Source organism: Hypanus sabinus, chromosome 18, assembly GCF_030144855.1.
Source record: "Hypanus sabinus isolate sHypSab1 chromosome 18, sHypSab1.hap1, whole genome shotgun sequence".
Taxonomy (NCBI): Eukaryota; Metazoa; Chordata; class Chondrichthyes; order Myliobatiformes; family Dasyatidae; genus Hypanus; species Hypanus sabinus.
The window spans coordinates 66,485,400-66,508,161 of NC_082723.1; the positions used below are offsets into that span (position 1 = coordinate 66,485,400).

The 22,762-nt window shown below is 49.2% G+C and overlaps 1 protein-coding gene across 1 annotated transcript in view; it reads left to right on the top strand.

The window, feature by feature from the left end:
* The window catches only part of adgrd1 (adhesion G protein-coupled receptor D1), a 202,776-nt gene that overhangs the window by 147,520 nt on the left and 32,494 nt on the right, over window positions 1–22,762 (top strand). Inside the window, 1 exon segment of the mRNA XM_059993522.1 lies at window positions 9,108–9,199. Within this exon segment, the coding sequence (XP_059849505.1) occupies window positions 9,108–9,199 (92 nt within the window).

A 22,762-nucleotide genomic window follows, 5' to 3' on the forward strand; every position in this document is an offset into this window, starting at 1 on the left:
TTAAAATTATGAGGTGTATGGATAGGGTAAATGCAAGCAGGCTTTTTCCACCGAGGTTGGGTGGGACTACAACCAGGAGTCAAGGGTTAAGGGTGAAAGGTGAAAAGTTAAAGGGGAGCTTGAGGGAAAACTTCTTCGCTCAGAGGGTGGTGAGAGTGTGGGATGAGATGCCAGCACAAGTGGCACATGTGACTTTGATTTCAACGTTTAAGAGAAGTTTGGATAGGCACATGAATGGTAGGGGTACGGAGGGCTATGATCCCAGTGCGCATCGATAGGAGTAGGCAGTTTAAATGGTTCAGCATGGACTAGATGGGCTGAAGGTACTTTTCTATAACTCTTTGACTCTATAAATATTGCAACAACTGTGAGAGCAAAAAAAAATGTTTATTGAAAAATCCTGGATAAACCGCAATCCTTAATTGGGTCTCATTTCAGCTCTCTTCACCGCAGAGCTGGCTCTCGAGTGTAGCAAGCCCATCAGCATTTCATGTTGGACTTGCCACAAAGCCCTTCTCTGTAAACAATCTGCATTTGGTAGTTAATTAGTTCCTGATTTCTTTATGGAAAAGTGCCAGTCCAGCAATTAGAATAAATAGCATTGAAACTGGAGGGGAAAACGAGAGCCTTTATGAAGATGCAGAGTGTGCTGCTCTGATCTGAGACAGGCTGCCTGAATGAGGAGAGATTTGACAGAGGAATACAAGATTATGAAGGGGTATCATCATCACGTGCCGTGCCGCGTGACGTGGGTGATCGTGGTTTTTCCATGACCATGACTGCTCTTGGCAAATTTTTCCACAGAAGTGGTTTGCCATTGCCTTCTTCTGGGCAGTGTCTTTACGAGACAGGTGACCCCAGCCATTATCAATACTCTTCAGAGATTGTCTGCCTGGTGTCAGTGGTCACATAACCAGGACTTGTGATCTGCACCGGCTGCTCAAACGACCGTCCACCACCTGCTCCCATGGCTTCACGTGACCCTGACTGAATTTCTAAGCAGGTGCTACACCTTGCCCAAGGGTGACCTGCAGGCTAGTGGAGGGAAGGAGCTCCTCACACCTCCTTTGGTCGAGGTGTATCTCCGCCCCACCACCCATGGGATGAGAGGTATAGATAAGGTCAATGCAAGCAGGCAGAGTCTGGAACTAGAGGTTATGGGTTAAGGGTGAAAGTTTGGATAGGTACAGGGATAGTAGGGGTATGGAGGGCTATGGACCTGGTACAGGTCGATGGGAGTATTCAGTTTAAATGGTCCAGCATGGACTAAATGGGCTGAAGGGCCTGTTTCTGTGTTGTACTTTTTTATGAGTCTATGAATTAGTCTCCATTTCTCCCAGCCACTCACGCACATACACTGTCCATTAACCCCAGGACAGGCCATCTGCTTTGGCCTCCAGCCTCCAGCGGATTTGAACTCAGCTGGACAGTCACTGGGCCCAGCGGACTTGCCGAGATTCGCAAAGCCAGCGGGCCTCGACTTCTGGAGTTTTGATTTGGAGACCTCTGGCACCAAATGTCTTGACCCCCGCCCGATTTCCTGAGAGATGTTTCAGGCTTAACTTTGTTCACATGGATGGAGAGAAACTAATCCTGTTTGCAATTAATTAACTGGCAATTTTCTTTCTGTAAACCTTGTGATCAATAACCTTGTGCCCAGGAGCTGTGTGAACATGTTCCCATTCACTCTGCCTTCCAAACTGCTACAGGGCCTGTTCTAAATTGCTTTAATTGGCAGCAGTCTAGGGAATACAGATATCCAGCAAGACTGGATGGACTTCCTTCACGAATCGTGAAAAATTAACATGCCGGTTAAGATCGCAGTTAGGAAAGCAACGAGGATGCTGACCTTCAGAACAGGTCTGGACTGAATATGTGTTGCAGTTTGTCACAGCCGGGAAATAGGTTCTTCAGTGCAGTTTGCATGCTGTCCATTGGGGACCCGGCCTGTAACCCGACTGCTGCAATGATTCCAGTTCACATCCAGCTGCTTTTAAGATGTGATCATCTCTGCCTGCACCACCCTCTCCGGCAGTGTTTTCCAGATAGATACACCCCCTGGGTCGTACAAATTCCTTATAGGACCTTTTTTATTTAGAGATACAGGACCTTCTCGCCAAGGAACCCGCACTGTCCAATTACACCCAAATGACCAATTATAATCTCCCTGCCTGTACTGTACTGTAGTGTGGTACTTTCTGTGATCTAGGGGGCATAATTTTAAAGTTGGGGGATGTCAGAGGTAAGTTTTTACACAGAGAGTGGCTGGGGTGGTGGCAGAGGCAGATACATTGGGGACATTTAAGAGCCTCTTAGCTAGATGGAGGGTTACTTGTGTGTCCATCTATTCAGAGACACGGTGCAGCAACAGGCTCTTATGGCCAATGAGCCCACACTCTTCAGTTACACACGTGTGACCAATTGACCTACCAACCCATACGTCTTCGGGCTGTGGGTGGAAGCCAGTTCAGAATTAGAAACAGAATCATGTTGAATATCAGCGGTATTTGTTGTGAAGTTTGTTGTTTTGTTTTGGCAGTGCGTTGCAGCACATAATTACAGCAAGTGTGATATATATAAAATTGTTAAATTAAACAAGTAGTGCAAAAATAGAAATAAAGAAGCAGTGAGGTAGTGTTCATGGGTTCAATGTCCATTCAGAAATTGGATGGCAGAGGGGAAGAAGCTGTTACTGAATCGTCAAGTGTGTGTCTTCAGGCTCCTGTACCTCCTCCCTGATGGCAGAGGGGAAGAAGCTGTTCCTGAATCACTGAGTGTGTGTCTTCAGGCTCCTGTACCTCCTCCCTGATGGCAGAGGGGAAGAAGCTGTTCCTGAATCACTGAGTGTGTGTCTTCAGGCTCCTGTACCTCCTCCCCGATGGCAGAGGGGAAGAAGCTGTTCCTGAATCGTTGAGTGTGTGTCTTCAGGCTCCTGTACCTCCTCCCTGATGGCAGAGGGGAAGAAGCTGTTCCTGAATCATTGAGTGTGTGTCTTCAGGCTCCTGTACCTCCTCCCTGATGGCAGAGGGGAAGAAGCTGTTCCTGAATCGTCAAGTGTGTGTCTTCAGGCTCCTGTACCTCCTCCCCGATGGCAGAGGGGAAGAAGCTGTTCCTGAATCGTTGAGTGTGTGTCTTCAGGCTCCTGTACCTCCTCCCCGATGGCAGAGGGGAAGAAGCTGTTCCTGAATCGTTGAGTGTGTGTCTTCAGGCTCCTGTACCTCCTCCCCGATGGCAGAGGGGAAGAAGCTGTTCCTGAATCGTTGAGTGTGTGTCTTCAGGCTCCTGTACCTCCTCCCTGATGGCAGAGGGGAAGAAGCTGTTCCTGAATCATTGAGTGTGTGTCTTCAGGCTCCTGTACCTCCTCCCTGATGGCAGAGGGGAAGAAGCTGTTCCTGAATCGTCCAGTGTGTGTCTTCAGGCTCCTGTACCTCCTCCCTGATGGCAGAGGGGAAGAAGCTGTTCCTGAATCATCGAGTGTGTGTCTTCAGGCTCCTGTACCTCCTCCCTGATGGCAGAGGGGAAGAAGCTGTTCCTGAATCACTGAGTGTGTGTCTTCAGGCTCCTGTACCTCCTCCCTGATGGCAGAGGGGAAGAAGCTGTTCCCGAATCGCTGAGTGTGTGTCTTCAGGCTCCTGTACCTCCTCCCTGAAGGTAACAATGAGAACAAGGCATGTTCTGGGCGATGGGGCCCTTAATGATGGATGCCCCCTTTTTGAGGCATCGCTCCTTGAAGATGTCCTGGACGCTGGGGAGGCTCCTGTCCGTGAGCTGACTGAGTTTACAACTTTCTGCAGCTTTTTCTGATCCTGTGCAGTGGCCCTCCCCCCCCCCCCCCCCCCCCATACCAGACAGTAACGTAACCAGTTAGTACACTCTCCACGGGGCATCCAGCTGAGAGGGAAGATGGAGATGTGCTTCAGCAGATAAACACAAAAGGTAACGTTGCAGGATTCACGTCTGTTCTAGTTGATCCAGCTGTGGGGCAGGATGAATCTTTGCTTATGTTGGCTGCTTAACTGAGAAGCAAGAAGCATCGAGATGGAGAGGGGGCTGGTTCCTGGGAGGTGCTGAGCTGTGTTCACAACCCCCTGCAGTGGAAGGGAAAGATTGGAGAACTTGAGGGAGTGTGGGCGCTGGCTCCTGCAGCAACACTGAACAATGCTGGAGGAAATCAGCAGGGCAAGCTAGTCCACTGATTTCCTTCAGCGCTGTGAGTCTTGCAAGAGAAACGTCTGCCTGATTTGGAGTGTGTGGAACCCCAGCTGATACGAGAACTGTTTCCTGAAGCAAAGGCAGATCGACTGGATAGGCTGGAGATGTTGGATACCAGATCCTGGAGCAACCAGCGATCTGCTGGAGGAACTCAACAGGTCAGGCAGTGCCTGTGGAGGCAAGGTTGATATTTTTCATTGCAGTGAAGAGAGCATTCTGACTGGCTGCATCACCGTCTGGTACGGAGGAGAGGCACTGCACAGGATCAGAAAAAGCTGCAGAAAGTTGTAAACTCAGCCAGCTCCACCATGGCCGTCCCCAACATCATGGGCATCTTCAAAAGGCAATGCCTCAAAAAGGTGCCGTCCACCATTAAGCCCCCCCATCACCCTGGACATGCCCTCTTCTCACTGTTACCATCAGGGAGGAGGTACAGGAACCTGGAGACACACACTCAGTGATTCAGGAACAGCTTCTTCCCCTCTGCCATCAGGGAGGAGGTACAGGAGCCTGAAGACACACACTCAGCGATTCAGGAACAGCTTCTTCCCCTCTGCCATCAGGGAGGAGGTACAGGAGCCAGAAGACACACACTCAGCGATACAGGAACAGCTTCTTCCCCTCTGCCATCAGGGAGGAGGTACAGGAGCCTGAAGACACACACTCAACGATTCCGGAACAGCTTCTTCCCCTCCGCCATCAGGGAGGAGCCTGAAGACACACACTCAACGATTCCGGAACAGCTTCTACCCCTCCGCCATCAGGGAGGAGGTACAGGAGCCTGAAGACACACACTCAACGATTCCGGAACAGCTTCTTCCCCTCTGCCATCAGGGAGGAGGGACAGGAGCCTGAAGACACACACTCAACGATTCCGGAACAGCTTCTTCCCCTCTGCCATCAGGGTGGAGGTACAGGAGCCTGAAGACACACATTCAACGCTTCCGGAACAGCTTCTTCCCCTCTGCCATCGGGGAGGAGGGACAGGAGCCTGAAGACACACACTCAACGATTCCGGAACAGCTTCTTCCTCTCTGCCATCAGGGAGGAGGTACAGGAGCCTGAAGACACACTCTCAGTGATTCAGGAACAGCTTCTTCCCCTCTGCCATCAGGGAGGAGATACAGGAGCCTGAAGACACACACTCAACGATTCAGGAACAGCTGCTTTCCCTCTGCCATCAGGGAGGAGGTACAGGAGCCTGAAGACACACACACGACGATTCCGGAACAGCTTCTTCCCCTCTGCCATCAGGGAGGAGGTACAGGAGCCTGAAGACACCCTCTCAGTGATTCAGGAACAGCTTCTTCCCCTCTGCCATCAGGGAGGAGATACAGGAGCCTGAAGACACACACTCAACGATTCAGGAACAGCTTCTTTCCCTCTGCCATCAGGGAGGAGGTACAGGAGCCTGAAGACACACACTCAATGATTCAGGAACAGCTTCTTTCCCTCTGCCATCAGGGAGGAGGTACAGGAGCCTGAAGACACACACTCAATGATTCAGGAACAGCTTCTTCGCCTCTGCCATCAGGGAGGAGGTACAGGAGCCTGAAGACACACACTCAGTGATTCAGGAACAGCTTCTTCCCCTCTGCCATCAGGGAGGAGGTACAGGAGCCTGAAGACACACACTCAGTGATTCAGGAACAGCTTCTTCCCCTCTGCCATCAGGGAAGAGGTACAGGAGCCTGAAGACACACACTCAATGATTCAGGAACAGCTTCTTCCCCTCTGCCATCAGGGAGGAGGTACAGGAGCCTGAAGACACACACTCAATATTTCAGGAACACCTGCTTCCCCTCTGCCATCTGATTTCTGAATGGTCATTGAGCCATGAACACTAACTTACTACTTTGGTTCTCCTTTTCAGCTACTTATTTAATTTAAAATATATATATATATTTCTTATTGTAATTTATAGTTTTTGTTATGTATTGCATTGTAGTACTGCTGCAAAACACTAATTTTGCTCGTGATGAGGTCATCTTTAGGCTGGAGGAACAACACCTTATATTCCGTTTGGGTAGCCTCCAACCTGATGGCATGAACATCGATTTCTCTTTCTGGTTAAAATCAAATTCCCTCGCCCTCTCCTCTTCTTCTATTCCCACTCTGGCCCCTTACCTCTTCTCACCTGCCTATCACCTTCCCTTTCTCCACTGGTCCTCCTGCCCCTCCCCCCACCTTTTTATTCTGGCACCTTCCCCCTTCCTTCTCAGTCCTGAGGAAGGGTCCCGGCCTGAAACGTCGACTGTTTATTCCACTCCACCGACGCTGAGTTCCTCCAGCGTTTTGCTAATGTTGTTCTGGATTTCCAGCACCCGAAGAATCATTCATGTTTAAAATTTCATAATCTACGTCAGTGGTATTAAACCTAATTCTGATTCCGACACCATTATGGCCCCAGCATATTACTGTCTGCCTGCACTTTCTCTGTAACTAGAACACTTTATTCTGCCTCCGTTATTGTTTTCCCCTGTACTAGCTCAAATGAATTGAATTGACTTTATTTCTTACATCCTTCATATATACGAGGTGTAAAACTCTTTACGTTACATCTCCATCTGAACGTGCAATCTATAGTAATTTGTAATGGTATGTACAACAGGGTAGTCAATATATCATGGAAATACAATTATGTCAGCATCAATTAATCAGTCTGATGGCTTGCTGGAAGAAGCTGTCCCGGAGCCTGTTGGTCCTGGTTTTTATGCTGCGGTACCATTTCCCAGATGGCAACAGTTTGTGGTTGGGGTGACTCAAGTCCCCAATAATTCTTCAGGCCCTTTTTACACACCTGTCATTGTAAATGTCCTGGATCGTGGAAGTTCACATCTACAGATGCTCTGGGCTGTCCACACCTCTCTCTGCAGAGTCCTGCGATTGAGGGAGGTACAGTTCCCATACCAGGCATTGATATAGCCAGTCAGGATGCCCTCAATTGTGCCCCTGTAGAAAGTCAAAAGGATTTGGTGGCCCAAAGGCCTTCAACCGCCTGAGGGGAAAGAGGTGCTGTCGTGCTTTTCTCACCACACAGCTGGTATGCACAGACCAGCTGGATGAGGGACTTAAAGCTGCTCACCCTTTAAGGTACTGTTGTGATGTAGCAATCTGTACAATGGTGTGCAGTACACGGCTCTTCGCTGTACCTTGGTACATGTGACAGTAGCGGACAAATTTTCCCTGCGCAGTCACCCAGGTGTTCTGTGTTCCTGGTTCAGAGGTCACGATCTCCCCTACTGGGGCATAGGCCGCCGAGAGCAGCTCGCCAGAGGCCTCTGTCCTGGGCCCGCCTCTTACGTTTTCCCAAGTGTAGCCCACGTGGAGGCTGGAGGCCCGAGTCTGGGCTAGGGACTGGAGGTCTGTCTGTGTGAGTGTGGGAGAGGGGAAAGTGACTCGTTTTGCCGAGCACTGTGCGATTGCTGTGCTGGTGACGGAATGTGTGGCGATGCTTGTGGGCTGCCCCCAGCACATCCTCAGGATTTGTTGTGTTGACCTGCGTATATCCGCCCAGCTCTCTGGACGGGATTGAACCATGAACTTTCTGACTCTGTGTAATAGAGAGAGCGATTTCAGTGGTGGGTATTTGCAGAATAGAGTCATAGAAAAGTACAGCACAGAAACAGACCCTTCAGCCCATCTGGTCCATGCTGAAATATTTAAACTACCTAGTTCCATCAACCTGCACCTGCACCACAGCCCTCCATACCCCTACCATCCATGTACTTATCCAAACTTCTCTTAAACTTTGCAATTATTTAATGTCATTTCCAGTACACAGGGGTGAAGGTGAACAAAATAATTGTTACTCCGGATCAAGGAAAAAACACGAAAGATAAAAGAACACAGTAAATATAAATACATCAGATAGCTTTTAAAATAGATTGATTCTATGTTGATAAAGATGGATCGATAGATACTTTATTGATCCCAAAGGAAATTACAGTGACACAGGAGCATTATAAGTGCACAAATATACAAATATCAGAAGAGAAATAAGGAAAAAATAATAAATAAGTTACCTCAAGCAGTCCCCATGTGATAGAGCCTATTGGCTGAGGGTAAGAATGACCTCATATAGCGCTCTTTGGAACAGCGCAGTCGTCTTAGGGTATTACTAAAGGTGCTCCTCTGTTCAGCCAAGGTGGCAAGCAGAGGGTGAGAAACATTGTCCAGAATTGCCAGGATTTTCCGTAGGGTCCTTTGTTCTACCACAGCCTCCAGTGTGTCCAGTTTAACTCCTGTAACAGAGCCCGCCTTTCTGATCAGTTCATTGAGCCTGTTGGCATCACCCATGTTGATGTCATTGCCCCAGCGCACCACCGCATGGAAGGTTGCACGGGCAGCAGTAGAACACGTGAAGGAGAGGCCTGCATATTCCAAGTGACCTCAGTCTCCTCAGGAAGCAGAGGTGACTCTGGCCCTTCTTGTACACAGCCTCTGGGTTGGTGCTCCACTCAAGTCTGTCATTAAGAGGCATCCCCAGGTAGGTCCTCACCATCAACAGTAATGGGGCAGTGCAGGCTTAGTCTTTCTAAAGTGATACTAGGCACAGGAAGTGACTCTGATAGGAAATGATAAAGTAGTGGTGGTTGGTGGTGTGGAGGGGTGGGTTAGTGGGTGGAGGTGTTGATCAGCCTCACTGTTGGGGAAAGTAACTGTTTTTGAGTCTGGTGGTCCTGGTGTGGATGGAATGTAGCCTCCTCCCTGATGGGAGTGGGACAAACAGTCCATGAGCAGGGTGGGTGGGTTCCTTCACGATGTCACTGGCCATTTTCTGTCACCTTTCTGTATCTATGCCCTTGATGGCGGGTAAGCTGGTGCCAGTGATGCGTTGGGCATCATCAGTTTATAATCAACAATGAATTTTCTCTCCATCTGGTTGGCGTTAGGTGAATATTGGCATTCTTATCGCCGTGATACGGATTATATCGAGGATCAGTACGGACAACTACAAGATTCACGGAGATGCAACCGCGTCCAAGTAAGTCCTTGCCATGTCATGGGTGAGAGCATTCAGTACGGTGGCCACCCCTCATTGTGACAAGTCTCCAGGGACGATGGCCCCATGTGTGCACAGGCTATGGAGGATTAGGGAAGAAGTCATTCACAATGAGACATTTTCTTCCACTCTCTCCAAACGTTTCCATGCGCTGGGATGGGCTACCATTTAGTAACTGTCCTGGCAACCTTGAAGCCCAATTTGTAATCAGGAACCGTGAGCTAATGTTGCAGCTCGATAAAACCCTGGTTAGACCCACACTTGGAATATTGTGTTCAGTTCTGGTCACCTCATTATAGGAAGGTTGTGGAAACTTTAGAAAGGGTGCAGAGGAGATTTACCAGGATGCTGCCTGGATTAGAGAGGGTGCAGAGGAGATTTACCAGGATGCTGCCTGGATTAGAGAGGGTGCAGAGGAGATTCACCAGGATGCTGCCTGGATTAGAGAGGGTGCAGAGGAGATTCACCAGGATGCTGCCTGGATTAGAGAGGGTGCAGAGGAGATTCACCAGGATGCTGCCTGGATTAGAGAGGGTGCAGAGGAGATTCACCAGGATGCTGCCTGGATTAGAGAGGGTGCAGAGGAGATTCACCAGGATGCTGCCTGGATTAGAGAGGGTGCAGAGGAGATTTACCAGGATGCTGCCTGGATTAGAGAGGGTGCAGAGGAGATTCACCAGGATGCTGCAGGATTAGAGAGGTTGCAGAGGAGATTCACCAGGATGCCACCTGGATTAGAGAGGGTCCAGGGGAGATTTACCAGGATGCTGCCTGGATTAGAGAGGGTGCAGAGGAGATTCACCATGATGCTGCCTGGTTTAGAGAGGGTGCAGAGGAGATTCACCGGGATGGTGCCTGGATTAGAGAGGGTGCAGAGGAGATTCACCAGGATGCTGCCTGGATTAGAGAGGGTCCAGAGGAGATTCACCAGGATGCTGCCTGGATTACAGAGTATGTCTTATATCCCATGTTTGTGCCTTTTCTCCATAACCTTTGACACCCTGACTTTGGGTGGCATAGTAGTACGATGTTTTATGTTACAGGCAATGTTTTATATTATGGGCAGTGGTTCAATCCTGCCGTTACCTGTAAGGAGTTTGTATGTTCTCCCTGTAACCTCATGGGTTTCCTCCTGGTGCTCTGGTTTCCAAACACAGTCCAAAGACTTGTTTGGTAGGTTAATTGCTTGTTGTAAATTGTCCCGTAGTCAGGCTAGGTTTAAATTAGGCAATTGCTGGATAGCATGGCATGAAGGGCCAGAAAGGCTTGTTCCATGTTGTATCTCAATAAATAATCAAGAACCAATCAGCTTTCACTTTAAATATACCCAATGACCTGGCCTCCACAGCCATCTGTGGCAATGAATTCCACAGACTCACCACCCTCTGGGCTAAAGAAATTACTCGTCATCTCCGTTCTAAAGGAATACCCCTCAATTTTCTGTGTGTTCCTCCATCTCTAAGGAGCACTTGGGGTGGAGCAAAATGGCCCATTAGATAGGCGTAGAGCGTGAAGGTGGTTATCAGGATGGTTACAGAGGAATCTTCAAATTCTGGGTAAGTGGGCCAAGCAATGGCAAATGCAGTTTAATTCTGAGTTTAGTTTGTGTTTCCCAAACTGCAAAGTGTTGCAGTTTGAGAACAAACAAAGGTTATCATCAGCATTATGTGTCACGTGGGATGACATGGGTGACCATGGTAACCATGATTGTTCTTGGCAAATTTTTCCACAGAAGTGGTTTCTTCTGGGCAGTGTCTTTACCAGACGGGTGACCCCAGCCATTATCAATACTCTTCAGAGATTGTCTGCCTGGCGTCAGTGGTCACATAACCAGGACTTGTGATATGTACCAGCTGCACGTGACCCTGATCAGGGGGGGGGGGGCTAAGTAGGGGCTACACCTTGCCCAAGGGTGACCTGCAGGCTAGCAGAGGAATGAAATGCCTTACACCTCCTTTGGTGGAGACGTGTCTCCACCCAGCCACCCCAAACAAGGGTAGGACTCATAAACACAAGAAAATCTGCAGTTGCTGCAAACCGAAATCAACACACACACAATGCTGGAGGAGCTCAGCAGGTCAGGCAGCATCTGTGGAAATGATCAAATAGCTGACGTTTCAGTCTGAGACCCTTCATCAGGACCGGAAAGGAAGAGGGAAGATGTCAGAATAATGAAGTGTGGGGGGAGGGGAAGACAGACAAGCTGGAAGGTGATAGATGAAGCCAGATGGGTGGGAAAGGTCAGGGGCTGGAGAGGAAGGAATCTGATTGGAGAGGAGAGTGGACCACAGGAGAAGGGAAGGCGGAGGGGACCCAGGGGAGATGAGAAGCAGTAAAAGGCCAGGGTGGGGAATAGAAGAAGAGAGGAGAGGAAAGGAAACATTTTTTTTTACCAGAGTGAGAGATCGATATTCATGCCACCAGGTTGGAATCTACCCAGAGGTTGCTTCACCACCCTGGGGGGGGGGGGGGGGGGTGGCCTCACTGTGGCACATGAGGAGGCTGCGGACCAACATGTCGGAATGGGAATGGGAATGGGAACAGGAATGGAAATGGGAATGATGGGCCGCAGGGAAGTTGTGCTGCTGGTGAACAGAACAGAGATACTCTGGAGGGTGAAGGCAACCGGTGGATTACAAAGTGAGGAATGAGGAACTTCTGTCATTTAACAGAAATGACTGAATTCGGAGGCAGCGGGGGTGTGGGGGGATAGTTCAGGTAGTCGGGGTTCATCAGCTGTCATTGGCTGCTCCTCTAGGAGAAGGAAAACTCTGATCTCAAACCTCCCCTGCCTCGTGGCTACACCCACTCATGGGGACATGAGGACAGCTTTAGGAATAAACCCTGAGGGAAAAATCCAGAGCTGGAGTCCTACATTGATTCCAAAAGCTGACTGGCAACTCTGTACTGGTCTCTGCCATTCCTTTCGATTCAGCCTGCGACACGGGTGTGGTGAACTATGTGTATACCCGTCTGGACACCCCCCCTGCTGACTGCTCCTGTGGCTCCTCCCACAGACCCCTGTATAAAGGCGATTGAGGCCTGAGCCCGGCCTCTCAGTCTCCAGGATGTAGCATGGTTGTCAATTGCTGCTTGTTCTTTCTTCCAGTCAATAAAAGCCGATATCTCGCCTCCCGTCTCAGAGAGTTATTGATGGTGCATCATCTAGCTCTCCATATCGTACTGCCCTGGCTTGCGTATCATGTAGACAGCCGGGATGCAGCATCCACCATTGACCCCGACCAATGGAGGGCCTCGACGAGAGGGAGCAGACAGGTTCTGAGCTCACCTCAGCAGGGTTGTGGGAGGGAATGGTGGGGTCCGAATGAGAATTCCTCCTGCATTTTATATATGTTTGCACGTGGCACAGTCCAGCGCTGATTAGGAGAGTGCAACAGAGGCTGTAATTAGTTTTGACGCTGAGAATAATTGTATGCATTACTGAAGTTGCTCTTCAATTTGCTGAAGCAAAGCTGATTATGGAATTGAAAGTTTAATTAGAGGATACAATGAATTTCTGTAGCTGTATGGTGAATTTGTCTGTAAAAATTAATCGGAATATACGTCCTGGGGTTGCCAAGCAATTGCAGAGGGAGCAGTCTGAAGCTGCTCTTGAAAACCGAGAGACCTGGGATGTCCACATCTCTCCAAGTGTTCCAGAAAGGGTGAGGGGAAGAAGGAGACCGTTCATATGTGGGTGTTATGATAACTCTGTGTGAGTGTGTGGCCTGTGCTGGTGGATGTGATGTGTGTGTGTGTGTGTGTGTGTGTGTGTGTGTGTGTGTATGTGTGTGTGTATGTGTGAGTGTGTATGTGTATGGGTGTGTGTGTCTATGTGTGGGTAATTATGTGTGTTTGTGTGAATGTGGGTGTGGGTAAATTTGGTGTGTGTGTGTGTATGTGAGGGTGTGGGTAAGTGTAATTAAGTGTGTGTTTCTGTTTCAGTGTGTGTACATGTGTGTGAGTGTTTGTGGGTAAGTTAGTAAGTGTGTGTGTGTGTACATGTGTAAGTTAATGTGTGTATGCAGTCACTGAGACACCCACACCCTCTTGGATACTGAGTGAGGCCCAGAGCCGGTTTACCTTTAGTGGAAGGCAGGAGGGAGGAAGGAGTGATGTGGAGTGAATATCGAATCAAAGCTCAGGTAACCCTGATGGGAAGTTTTCGCTAGTTTGGGGATCAAAGTAACTCTGGCTGGTAATAGAGAGCTTGTCTTGTGAGGAAAGGTCGAGTGAGTTAGGGCTTTTCTCTTTGGAGTGAAGGAGGGTGAGAGGTGATGTGATAGGGGTGTACTAGATGATAAAAGGCATGGATAGAGTGGACAGCCAAGTCCTTTTCCAGGGCAGATATGACTAATACAAGAGGGCAAGATGATTGGAGGAATGAATGAGGGGAAGTCAGAGGTAGTTTCTGAGGTGGGAGTGTGGAATGTGCTGTGGGGGTTGGAGGTAGTGTCAGGTATATTACGAGATAATCACAGGGATGATAGTAAAATGGAGGATTACGTGGGAGGAAAGGAGTAGTTTAAAAAGTTGGCACAATGTCATGGGCCGAAGTGTAGCACATGAGCTGCTTAGCCAGAGCCCACGGAGTTTCAGGGAAGATTCTAGCACAGACAGAGCAGAGGCTGATTGGCAGGGGGCAAAGAGTGGCAATAAAGGGAGCCTTTTCTGGTTGGTGCCGGTGGCTCGTGGTGTTCGGACTGATGCATGACAGTGGTTTGGATGACGGAATTGACGGCTTTGTGCCAAGTTTGCAGACGGTGCGAAGATCAGTGGAGAGCCAGATAGTGTGGAATGTGGTGTCAGAAAGTGTACGGTCACGTGCTTCGGTGGAAGAAATAAAAGCAGAGGCTATTTTCTAAATAGAGAAAAATTTCAGAAATTTAAGGTGCAAAGGAGCTTGGGAGTCCTTGTGCAGGATTCCCTGAAGGTTAATCTGCGGGTTGAGTACCGGTGGTGAGGAAGGCAAATGCAATGTTAGCATCAGTTTCAAGTGGACTAGAATATGAAAGCAAGGCTGTAATGTTGAGATTTTATAAAGCACTGGTGAGGCATCACTTGGAGTATTGTGAGCTGGATTAGGTCTCTTATTTAAGACATTGAAAAAGGTTTAGAGGACATTCACGGGAATGATTCAGAAATTGAAAGGATTAATGTATGTGACGTGAGCGAAGACTGTAAAATCAAAACAATGAAGGACAGATCCCGCTGAAACCTATTGAATGTTGCGTTTCTCGATAGAGTGGATGTGGAGAGGAAGTTTCCTATAGTGGGGGAGTCTAGGACCAGAGGACACAGATAGAGTGGATGTGGAGAGGATGTTTCCTGTAGTGGGGGAGTCTAGGACCAGAGGACACAGATAGAGTGGATGTGGAGAGGATGTTTCCTATAGTGGGGGAGTCTAGGACCAGAGGACACAGATAGCGTGGATGTGGAGAGGATGTTTCCTGTAGTGGGGGAGTCTAGGACCAGAGGACACAGATAGAGTGGATGTGGAGAGGATGTTTCTTATGGTGAGGGAGTCTAGGACCAGAGGACACAGATAGAGTGGATGTGGAGAGGATGTTTCTTATGGTGAGGGAGTCTAGGACCAGAGGACACAGATAGAGTGGATGTGGAGAGGATGTTTCCTATAGTGGGGGAGTCTAGGACCAGAGGACACAGATAGAGTGGATGTGGAGAGGATGTTTCCTGTAGTGGGGGAGTCTAGGACCAGAGGACACAGATAGAGTGGATGTGGAGAGGATGTTTCCTATAGTGGGGGAGTCTAGGACCAGAGGACACAGATAGCGTGGATGTGGAGAGGATGTTTCCTGTAGTGGGGGAGTCTAGGACCAGAGGACACAGATAGAGTGGATGTGGAGAGGATGTTTCTTATGGTGAGGGAGTCTAGGACCAGAGGACACAGATAGAGTGGATGTGGAGAGGATGTTTCTTATGGTGAGGGAGTCTAGGACCAGAGGACACAGATAGAGTGGATGTGGAGAGGATGTTTCTTATGGTGAGGGAGTCTAGGACCAGAGGACACAGATAGAGTGGATGTGGAGAGGATGTTTCTTATGGTGAGGGAGTCTAGGATCAGAGGACACAGATAGAGTGGATGTGGAGAGGATGTTTCCTATAGTGGGGGAGTCTAGGACCAGAGGACACATATAGAGTGGATGTGGAGAGGATGTTTCTTATGGTGAGGGAGTCTAGGACCAGAGGACACAGATAGAGTGGATGTGGAGAGGATGTTTCCTATAGTGGGGGAGTCTAGGACCAGAGGACACAGATAGAGTGGATGTGGAGAGGATGTTTCCTATAGTGGGGGAGTCTAGGACCAGAGGACACAGATAGAGTGGATGTGGAGAGGATGTTTCCTGTAGTGGGGGAGTCTAGGACCAGAGGACACAGATAGAGTGGATGTGGAGAGGATGTTTCCTATAGTGGGGGAGTCTAGGACCAGAGGACACAGATAGCGTGGATGTGGAGAGGATGTTTCCTGTAGTGGGGGAGTCTAGGACCAGAGGACACAGATAGAGTGGATGTGGAGAGGATGTTTCCTATAGTGGGGGAGTCTAGGACCAGAGGACACAGATAGAGTGGATGTGGAGAGGAAGTTTCCTATAGTGGGGGAGTCTAGGACCAGAGGACACAGATAGAGTGGATGTGGAGAGGATGTTTCCTATGGTGGGGGAGTCTAGGACCAGAGGGCACAGATAGAGTGGATGTGGAGAGGATGTTTCCTATAGTGGGGGAGTCTAGGCCCAGAGGACACAGATAGAGTGGATGTGGAGAGGATGTTTCTTATGGTGAGGGAGTCTAGGACCAGAGGACACAGATAGAGTGGATGCGGAGAGGATGTTTCCTATAGTGGGGGAGTCTAGGACCAGAGGACACAGATAGAGTGGATGTGGAGAGGAAGTTTCCTATAGTGGGGGAGTCTAGGACCAGAGGACACAGATAGAGTGGATGTGGAGAGGATGTTTCCTATGGTGGGGGAGTCTAGGACCAGAGGGCACAGATAGAGTGGATGTGGAGAGGATGTTTCCTATAGTGGGGGAGTCTAGGACCAGAGGACACAGATAGAGTGGATGTGGAGAGGATGTTTCCTATAGTGGGGGAGTCTAGGCCCAGAGGACACAGATAGAGTGGATGTGGAGAGGATGTTTCTTATGGTGAGGGAGTCTAGGACCAGAGGACACAGATAGAGTGGATGCGGAGAGGATGTTTCCTATAGTGGGGGAGTCTAGGACCAGAGGACACAGATAGAGTGGATGTGGAGAGGATGTTTCCTGTAGTGGGGGAGTCTAGGACCAGAGGACACAGATAGAGTGGATGTGGAGAGGATGTTTCCTATAGTGGGGGAGTCTAGGACCAGAGGACACAGATAGCGTGGATGTGGAGAGGATGTTTCCTGTAGTGGGGGAGTCTAGGACCAGAGGACACAGATAGAGTGGATGTGGAGAGGATGTTTCTTATGGTGAGGGAGTCTAGGACCAGAGGACACAGATAGAGTGGATGTGGAGAGGATGTTTCCTATAGTGGGGGAGTCTAGGACCAGAGGACACAGATAGAGTGGATGTGGAGAGGATGTTTCCTATAGTGGGGGAGTCTAGGACCAGAGGACACAGATAGAGTGGATGTGGAGAGGATGTTTCCTGTAGTGGGGGAGTCTAGGACCAGAGGACACAGATAGAGTGGATGTGGAGAGGATGTTTCCTATAGTGGGGGAGTCTAGGACCAGAGGACACAGATAGCGTGGATGTGGAGAGGATGTTTCCTGTAGTGGGGGAGTCTAGGACCAGAGGACACAGATAGAGTGGATGTGGAGAGGATGTTTCTTATGGTGAGGGAGTCTAGGACCAGAGGACACAGATAGAGTGGATGTGGAGAGGATGTTTCTTATGGTGAGGGAGTCTAGGACCAGAGGACACAGATAGAGTGGATGTGGAGAGGATGTTTCTTATGGTGAGGGAGTCTAGGACCAGAGGACACAGATAGAGTGGATGTGGAGAGGATGTTTCTTATGGTGAGGGAGTCTAGGATCAGAGGACACAGATAGAGTGGATGTGGAGAGGATGTTTCCTATAGTGGGGGAGTCTAGGACCAGAGGACACATATAGAGTGGATGTGGAGAGGATGTTTCTTATGGTGAGGGAGTCTAGGACCAGAGGACACAGATAGAGTGGATGTGGAGAGGATGTTTCCTATAGTGGGGGAGTCTAGGACCAGAGGACACAGATAGAGTGGATGTGGAGAGGATGTTTCCTATAGTGGGGGAGTCTAGGACCAGAGGACACAGATAGAGTGGATGTGGAGAGGATGTTTCCTATAGTGGGGGAGTCTAGGACCAGAGGACACAGATAGCGTGGATGTGGAGAGGATGTTTCCTGTAGTGGGGGAGTCTAGGACCAGAGGACACAGATAGAGTGGATGTGGAGAGGATGTTTCTTATGGTGAGGGAGTCTAGGACCAGAGGACACAGATAGAGTGGATGTGGAGAGGATGTTTCTTATGGTGAGGGAGTCTAGGACCAGAGGACACAGATAGAGTGGATGTGGAGAGGATGTTTCTTATGGTGAGGGAGTCTAGGTCCAGAGGACACAGATAGAGTGGATGTGGAGAGGATGTTTCTTATGGTGAGGGAGTCCAGGATCAGAGGACACAGATAGAGTGGATGTGGAGAGGATGTTTCCTATAGTGGGGGAGTCTAGGACCAGAGGACACATATAGAGTGGATGTGGAGAGGATGTTTCTTATGGTGAGGGAGTCTAGGACCAGAGGACACAGATAGAGTGGATGTGGAGAGGATGTTTCCTATAGTGAGGGAGTCTAGGACCAGAGGACAGAGATAGAGTGGATGTGGAGAGGATGTCTCCTATGGTGGGGGAGTCTAGGACCAGAGGACACAGATAGAGCGGATGTGGAGAGGATGTTTCCTATAGTGGGGGAGTCTAGGACCAGAGGACACAGATAGAGTGGATATGGAGAGGATGTTTCCTATAGTGGGGGAGTCTAGGACCAGAGGACACAGATAGAGTGGATATGGAGAGGATGTTTCCTATAGTGGGGGAGTCTAGGACCAGAGGACACAGATAGAGTGGATGGGGAGAGGATGTTTCTTATGGTGGGGGAGTCTAGGATCAGAGGACACAGCCTCAGAACAGAGGGGCATCCATTTAGAACAGACGTGAGGAGGAATTTCTTTAGCCAGAGAGTGGTGAATCTGTGAACTTCAGTTCCACGGACAACTGTGGAGGCCAGGTCATCGGGTATATTTAAAGTGGAGGTTGATTGTTTCCTGACTGGTCAGGGTGTCAAAGGTTAGGGGAAGGAGGCAGGAGGAGAATGGACCAGCCGTGATGAAGTGGTGGAGCAGACTCAATGGGCTAAAAGGCTTAATTCTGCTTTTATGTCTTGTGTTCTTATTGCCTACGGGTCTGTACTGTACGTGTCCTATGTAGGAGGTGGAGGAACATGCTTAGCTTGTTGGGAATTGAGGTCGATGGATTATGTGCAGGCAGAAGAGATTCAGTATACTTTGCCATTGTGTTCGGGGTGGGTCTTGTGATCAAAGGACTAAATCCAGTGAAACTGACCTTTTCTCCTAACTCCTTTACTGCCTTCGGCCCTCTGGAGCCAGCTAGTACTGATTCTTGCAGCCGGCTACTGGCTCGACCACCGAGAGGTTAGCCTGTTTTGTCACAGCGTACCGGTTAGGATAACACTTTCCAGTATCAGCGACCGTTTCCTCCCGCAGTCCAAAGACGTAACTTGTAAACTGTCCTGTGATGAGACTAGGATTGAATCGGTGAGGTTGCTGGGAGGCATGGCTCGGAGGGACAGAAGGGCCTGTTCAGTGCTGATGTTTAAGGGGTGATAACTGTTCCTGAACATGGAGGTGTGGGTCCTGAGGCTCCTGTACCTCCTTCCTGATGGTAGAGGGGTAATAACTGTTTCTGAACCTGGTGGTGTGGGTCCTGAGGCTCCTGTACCTCCTTCCTGATGGTAGAGGGGTAATAACTGTTTCTGAACCTGGTGGTGGGGGTCCTGAGGCTCCTGTACCTCCTTCCTGATGTTTAAGGGGTAATAACTTCCTGAACCTGGTGGTGTGGGTCCTGAGGCTCCTGTACCTCTTTCCTGATGGTTGAGGGGTAATAACTGTTTCTGAACCTGGTGGTGCGAATCCTGAGGCTCCTGTACCTCCTTCCTGATGTTTAAGGGGTAATAACTGTTCCTGAACCTGGTGGTGCAAATCCTGAGGCTATATCTCTAAATAAATAAATATCGAAACTTTGAAACACCCAGTAAGGTGTGTCTTTGCATCACCAACTAACACAGTGCGAGGATGTGCTGGGGGCAGCCCACAAGTGTCACCACGCTTCTGCACCAACGTAGCACGCCCAGAGCTTGCTAGCCTTTAGTGTGTCCTTGGAGTGTGGGAGGAAACCCACATGATCACGGGGAGAACATACAAACTCCTACAGACAGCAGTGGGAATTCAAAGTTCAAAATAAATTTATTACCGAAGAACATCTATGTCACCACAAACAACCCTGAGATTAATTTCTTGTGGGCATTCTCAATAAATTTATACTATAATTACCATTAGACTGAAAGACCATAAGATAATGGAGCAGAATTAGGCCATTTGGCCCATCGAGTCTGATCTGCCATTTCACCATGTTACCTCTCAGCCTTACTCTCCTGCCTTCTCCCCATGAACCTTCATGCCCTGACTAATCAAGAATCTATTAACCACTGCTTTAAATATACCAATTGATTTGGCCTTCATAGTTGCCTGTGGGAATGAATTCCACAGATTCCCCACTTTCTGGCGAAAGAATTTCACTTTTCTGAGGTTCTGTCCTCTCTTCTTAGAATGCAAATTCTTTCTTCACTCCAGTCTCTCTGCATCAAACCTTAACCGCAAGCCTTCTGACAAGAATTTAACAGATTTGTTCTAGCGATATTTTTCTCTTTGTTTGCAAAAGGCGTCGCTGTTGCATTATTTGTATTCTGTTCCCCACTATAGGAAACATCCTCTCCACATCCACTCTATCGAGGCCTTTCAACTTTCGATAGGTTTCAATGAGTTCCCTCGTGCCCCCCCCATTCTTCTGAATTCTAGAAGTACAGGCCCAGAGCCATCAAATGCCCCTCATATGGGTGACCTTTTCAATCGCACAATCATTTTTGTGAACCTCCTCTGAACTCTCTCCAAAATCACCACATCCTCTCTTACTTTGACCCAAAACTGCTCGTAATACTCCAAATGAGGCCTCACCAGTGACTTATGAACATTACATCCTTGCTTTTACATTCAAGTCCTCTTGAACGTTAACTGTGATTTGCTATTACAGAATCACTTTAAGACCACAACGACAGATTCAAAGATTGAAGGTACAATTATTATGAAAGTATGTGTCTTCTCTGCTATGCTGAGTGATGCCTTCCGCGATTGTCAGGATGGTATACACGTCAGATACGGTACTGGTGGTGGGCTATTCAACCTCCGGCGTCTACAGGCTGTTACAAAGGTGAAGGAGACTGTCGTCAGAGACCTCTTATTCGCTGATGATTGCGCCGTCAACGCCAGCACAGAGCAGAAGATGCAGAGAGAAATGCTGCCCCTCACGAGCCTGTGACAACTTCGGACTTACAATCAGCACCAAAAAGACTGAAGTTATGTACCAGCCCGCACCCGGAAAGCCCTACCAGGAACCACACATCACAGTAAAGGGGCAGAAGCTACCGGCAGTCGACAGCTTTACTTATCTGGGCAGTACTCTATCACGAGCGGTGAACATAGATGCAGAGATCAGCAACAGAATTGCCAAAGCCAGTGCCGCCTTTGGGAGACTCCCTGAGAATGTATGGGAGCGGAGAGGACTCAGCCTTCCACCAAGCTGAAGGTCTACCGAGCAGTGGTTCTCACCACCCTCCTCTATGCCAGCGAGACCCGGACTGTCTACAGCAGACACGCTAAACAGCTCAACCACTTCCACTTGAGCTGCCTCCGCAGACTTCTCCACGTACGATGGCAGGACAAAGTCCCAGACATGGAGGTACTGGAGTGGGCTAGCACCCACAGCGTCTACCCCCTCCTACAGAAAGCCCAAGCCAGATGGGCTGGCCACGTCGTCAGGATGTCTGACAGTCGACTACCAAAACAGCTGCTGTATGGAGAGCTGAGCCAGGGCAGGCGCTCAGTTGGAGGGCAGAAGAAACATTTCAAAGACTGCCTCAAAGTGTCCCTCAAAGACCTCAGCATCAATCCCAGTAGCTGGGAATCGCCTGCTCCGGACCGCCCAACCTGGTGGAGCAGGACCACTGAAGGAACGTATGCAGCAGAGGCTCAGAGGAAACACGCCGTGCGCAAGGCTTGAGCTACCTCCACTTCCACTGCAGCACCTACCCTCATGTGTCCCACACGTGGGCGAGCTTTCAGGGCCCGGATTGGCCTCACCAGTCACCTCCGGACCCACGGTCACAAACCCTCCACCTGACAGAAGTCGCGGTCGTCTTCGACTCCGAAGGACCAACATCAACATGTATGCAGAATACAACTCTGAGATTCATCCTCCCACAAATGGCCATGGAACAACGAAACACCATGGAACCCGTTCAAGAAAATATAGAACTTCCAAATCGAGAAAATGAAGAACAAATTGCGCAAATGGCAAAAAGCCAGAGAACACCACATAGAATATCAAACGTCAAACCAGGAGGGCAGGAATATTCAGCGCTACACCGCTAGACAGTGCAGGCCATGGGGTCATTCTTCGCTGAAGTGCCCCAGGCTGCATTGATCGCCCTGATCAAACCACTCAGAAACAGCGAAACAAAATGAATAACCAGACTCCAGAAATACAGGATGGACACCCAGTCTGGGGAAAGAAACAAACCGTGTACACACGGAAAGAAAACGATAAAAAAGAAATAACAGTAATTATAAAAATCAAGAACATGAGATGAGGAGTCCTTGAAAGTGAGTCCATAGGTTTTAGGAACTGTTCAGTGTTGGTGTGAGTGAAGTTATCCCTGTTGGTTGAAGAGCCTAATGTTTGAGGGGTATTAACTGTTTCTGAACATGGTGGTGTAGATCCTGAGGCTCCTGTACCTCCTTCCTGATGGTGAGGGGTATTAACTGTTCCTGAACCTGGTTGTGTAAATCCTGAGGCTCCTGTACCTCCTTCCTGATGGTTGAGGGGTAGTAACTGTCCCTGAACCTGGTGGTGAGAGTCCTGAGGCTCCTGTACCTCCTTCCTGATGTTTAAGGGGTAATAACTGTTTCTGAACCTGGTGGTGTGGATCCTGAGGCTCCTGTACCTCCTTCCTGATGGTTGAGGGGTGATAACTGTTCCTGAACCTGGTGGTGTGGGTCCTGAGGCTCCTGTACCTCCTTCCTGATGGTTGAGGGGTGATAACTGTTCCTGAACCTGGTGGTATGGGTGCTGAATTGAGCCACAATCGTCGATTGCTGGTATTGTAAAGTGATTGCCCCGAGGGTATCTTGGCCAGTGATGCCCCTGTGAGCTGATTGATTACCCACTA